Here is a 4,344-nt window from a genome sequence, read left to right as displayed (position 1 = left end):
CAACTAGGCAGGTGGTTATTTCCTGCCCGGGCCTGAATGTCACATTCACTTTGTCCTCGTGGAAGAGCGGAAATGCTGCATTGGGACACCCATCCAAGCGCTCAGCTTTCGAATATTGCTGATGTGCCAACATACATCTGTACCTCTGCCATGGCAGAAGAAAACTGTACGTAAAAGTCTCCAGCTGCAAGTTACATAATACGTATTGGTTATCAGGAAAAGTCGCAGAACGTCATCATCAAGTCCTGAGTCAAACCTAGGGCTAGCCTTGCTGTAGTCAGAAAAGCTTCTTTTTGATTGTCAGCAACCAAGAAGTGATGATGAGGGTCATGGGAGGCTCGGGACCGAGTCGGCTCCCCACTTACCGTCACCAAACTCTCACCTTGGCTCACCGAAGTTGACCCATGTTGCCCCGGTCTGGCTGCTCTCTCACCGAATCTCTCCCACCTTGTCTTACCCCACTGCAGCCTAGTAGCCTACCTTAGCAGCAAGTAATTGCTATCCACCAAACCACACGTCAAGTTACAGATAGCTCTTTGTATCCATCCCACATTGTTTAATAGGTGTGTCTGGGTGTGTACGAGCTACGCACAGCTTCGAAATGTCCGAAACAAGTTCTTTGGCGGCTTACTTTGCCCATATGAGCAACTCGGGTGGCATTATTGTCCAAGGTACGTTGAGCTGGTGTCGTCAAAGCCGTCGTGAACACTGGCTTCAAGATGCGACCAGAATCATGTGTTGACTTTCATCTTTAGAACAACCAAAGCTCGACCTCGATCTCTATATCCAGAATTACGCCGGTCAGTCAATCCTGTCCCACTGGTGCCATCGATGTACCCGCTCACAGCTCATCTAGGACGAACAAGAATCGAACGCCTCATTCACATTGGAAAGTCCTCCGTACCACTTTGTATCGACGCGCTCAAGGCTGCTATCGCCGAGATCAAGAAAGGCTCGGATGTGGCCCTATACGTCGACGCTTGGGGCTGTCTTCGCCTCGCCGCTCCTGACGACCCCGACGCCCAAAAAGATCAAGCATGGATCGACAGAGTCGAGCGCGAGAACAAGACGGAAGCTGCACGGCTCGAAACCCAGCTTAAGCAATACAAACACAATTTGATCAAAGAGAGCATCCGAGTGCGTGAAAATCTCAAAACTCTGTGAATATAACCTTCTAACATGATTAGATGGGAAACGAGGACTTAGGTTTGCATTTTGAAAAGACCGGATATTTAGAGGCAGCCGCCGAGGCGTACAACCGCATGCGCCAGGACGTAACCACCACCAAACACATTATCGATTGCGGCATCCACCTCGTGAATGTCTACATCGCTAGACGCGACTGGACTATGGTTCTGAACAATCTGGGTAAGATCGTCGGTGTTCAGAGTGGTGAGGAGGAACGTTTATACCAGCCATACACAAAACTTGTCTCCGGTATTGCGCTCCTTGGCCTTAAGCACTACAAGGATGCAGCCTACAACTTTCTCCAAGTCGACTTCACCATACCGCCTACACAATACAACCACATCGCTAGCCCAAACGACATAGCCGTTTACGGAGGTCTCCTTACCCTGGCGACTATGGATAGACATGAACTTCAAGCTCGAGTCTTGGACAGCCAGTCGTTCCGCTCGTTCCTAGAACACGAGTCACACATCCGCAAGGCCATCAGTCTTTTTGTCAATGGTAGATACTCAAGCTGCCTCGCTATCCTCGAGTCCATTCGAAACGACTGTCTCCTGGACATCTACCTACAGCGCCACGTCCCAGCGCTCTACTCACAGATCCGAAGAAAATGCATTGTCCAGTACTTCAGACCATTCTCATGTGTCACCCTCGAGAGCTTGAACCAAGCATTTGCGCAAGAAGGCGAGTCAGTCGACACGGAGCTCGTATCTATGATCCGCGAAGGAATTCTCAAGGCCCGTCTAGATATCAAGGAGCAGGTAGGCAACTCTTTCTTTTGCTATCTTGACCACTTACTGATTCTCTGTAGTTGCTCATTGCAGACCAACCCAATCCGAGACTTGAGATGCAGAAGCAGGCACTTGAGGTCGCTACCCAGTACGAGGAGGAGGCCAAGGAGAGACTCCGTCGCATCAGCCTCATTGCCGCTGGTCTTGAGGTCGCAGGTAGAGCAAAGGGACCTGGCCTTGGTGGTCGTGGAATAGATGAGGAGTGGTACGGTGAGGGCAAGGCACTGGGACAACCAGGCGCCGTCGAGGGCTAGAAATTTCGGTGCACAATGGTAAAATATTGTTTGCTTTGCCCCTTTTCGGTTGCCTCAGCGAGAAGCAGGGCTAGCTGGGTATCACAACCCGAACCAATGGACTGCATATCGCATTACGGCCTAGGCGTTAGGAATTCCTCATCACGGTTATCCACTTATGGGTATGGAACTACACTGCAGTAGATTAGATGAGGCGTCAGGAGCATTCTTCAAAATCAATCATTTCTATCCAGTGTTCTTGTGCATGTGTTTTAATTATTCTTGTTCAAGGGGGGGTATCATTATTAAGTTCGAGCGCTTGCCTCCAGCTATATACTAGTCTTCAGCCCATCAACTGTCGCAAGTCTGTGGGCGGCCATCGAACTTGCGCAAAGGTCAGGCAGCGTTTAATGCTCTGAAGATACTTGCGGGTAACCTCATCACCCATAACATGACCCTTCTCTCCATCATGTAGCTTCTCGCGAGCGCTACGCTCGTGAATGCCTACCATGGTAACACCAATAGGCCACGCTGCCTTTCCGATACTCAGACGTAGATATCCATCGTTGGCGTCCACGTAACGACGCTCTTGAAGAGCTTGAACGATTTCTGTAACAGGCTTGAGAATGTCGTCGTCAAGTTCGCCTTGCTCAAATTTGCGGAATAGCTGCAGATTGTCAGTACACATCCTGTCTCCGTACGATAAAGATGACTTACTGGTTTCATGTTCTCTCGAGTCTGTACCATAGCATTGTATGCTGTTTTGCTGGCACTCGTATCACGCTTCTCAGCCTCCATAGCTCGCTCGTACTCTGTAAGAACCATCGTAAAGTAGCTTGCCAGTTGTCGAAATAGCCACTTCCTGCCTTCCTTGTCTTTCGGTAGCTCAGTGGTCACCTTCATATCCTTCTCATCCACGAGTTCTAACGTCGTCGGTATAGGGCCCTTGGTCATGACTGTCGTCAACTTGCGATATCGTCTCAATTTCGCAGAGTGATTCTCCGCAAACAATGCAGCCGGTTCACCCAGTGCCCTCAACTTTTCAACAAGCTCCTCTTCTGGTATATCCTCGCTGGCTTGCACACCATCCTCAACGTCTTCGCTCTTGGCCTTGACCAGCTCTGGCAAACCGAGTCGCTTCCTCCGGGCGCGTTCTTCTTCAGCTTCTTGCTCTTCGCGCCTTTTGCGCATATCTTCGGCCAGCCTGCGACGCTTCTCCTCGCGGGCGGCGTTCTCGGCGGCAGCATCTTCCTCTCGTTTGCGCTTCGCAGCTGCTTTGGCTTGTCGCTCGGCCTCAAGGGCTTTTTGTTCGGCGAGGTATGCTTCTTTTCTTTGCGCTTCAATTTCTGAACGTTTCAAGTACTTCTTTTCCTCGCTGCCGGAGCTCTTCTTGCTCTTTGAGAGCTCTTTGTTCATCAGCGCCGCGAAATCCATGGTGTAGATTGGACAGCGTTTCGATCGACGTGTTGGTGTTTCCTATAGGAGCGTTGATCTATTCGAATTGGCCTTTGATTTGTGTTGGAGAATTGCCAGGATTGTGCCGCTCGGTATTCAGAAATTTGTTGTCGCAGTCTGTAAGTGGTGAGAGTTCACAATTTGTTGATGGAGCGCGAAGTCATGATGGTTTAAGCGGATATAAATCGGTTAATTTGGATACTTTAGTGATGCCTCTCATTATTCGTAACTTACACAACATAACCTTACCATAATAACAGTCTTACAATTTTCCTTCTTTTCCTCTTTTCGGTCTCATAAGATGTCTTCCTCTCAAGAGAGATCACTACGTGATGATACAACACCTTTCTTGCTGCATCTCTTTTATCGCACAGGATCTCTTCACAGGTACATATGACCCATTCCAATATAGATGGCGTTAGATCACAACAAGTTAACAACATCACTTATAGGCCAGATGAATTTGAGTCGCATAGTTTGCCGCCACATATACCTGTGTATACATGGTCAGACTGTACTCTGAACGAGTTGGCTCTGGAACTTGCAGGCGCCAAAAAGTCAGCGTTGCCTTCGCCCTCTGTGGGATGTCGCCTTGTATTCCAGTTGGTATTTCCAGACCTTCGAAACACCTCCGCAGTCACAAATTCTCCCCCTAAATACGGGGTTAAGGACCTCGG

The 4,344-nt window shown here is 49.3% G+C and overlaps 2 protein-coding genes across 2 annotated transcripts; one reads left to right on the top strand and one right to left on the bottom strand.

Moving 5' to 3' along the window:
- Positions 1–601: 601 nt before the first annotated feature.
- Positions 602–2,233, top strand: FTJAE_3462 (COP9 signalosome complex subunit 1 (G pathway suppressor 1); the record flags this gene model as incomplete). The annotated part of the gene is made up of 5 exons (XM_037349762.1): positions 602–671; positions 756–800; positions 848–1,137; positions 1,188–1,949; positions 2,000–2,233. The coding sequence occupies 5 exons, from the start codon at positions 602–604 to the stop codon at positions 2,231–2,233; spliced, it is 1,401 nt and encodes a 466-aa protein (XP_037209485.1).
- A 322-nt stretch (positions 2,234–2,555) lies between these two features.
- FTJAE_3461 (potassium channel regulatory factor) lies at positions 2,556–3,646 on the bottom strand (the record flags this gene model as incomplete). The annotated part of the gene is made up of 2 exons (XM_037349761.1): positions 2,556–2,879; positions 2,930–3,646. The coding sequence occupies 2 exons, from the start codon at positions 3,644–3,646 to the stop codon at positions 2,556–2,558; spliced, it is 1,041 nt and encodes a 346-aa protein (XP_037209484.1).
- Positions 3,647–4,344: the final 698 nt, after the last annotated feature.

This window comes from Fusarium tjaetaba, assembly GCF_013396195.1.
Source record: "Fusarium tjaetaba strain NRRL 66243 chromosome Unknown NRRL66243_c0000066, whole genome shotgun sequence".
NCBI classification, from domain to species: Eukaryota; Fungi; Ascomycota; class Sordariomycetes; order Hypocreales; family Nectriaceae; genus Fusarium; species Fusarium tjaetaba.
This window is presented reverse-complemented; position numbering and strand designations above follow the sequence as displayed.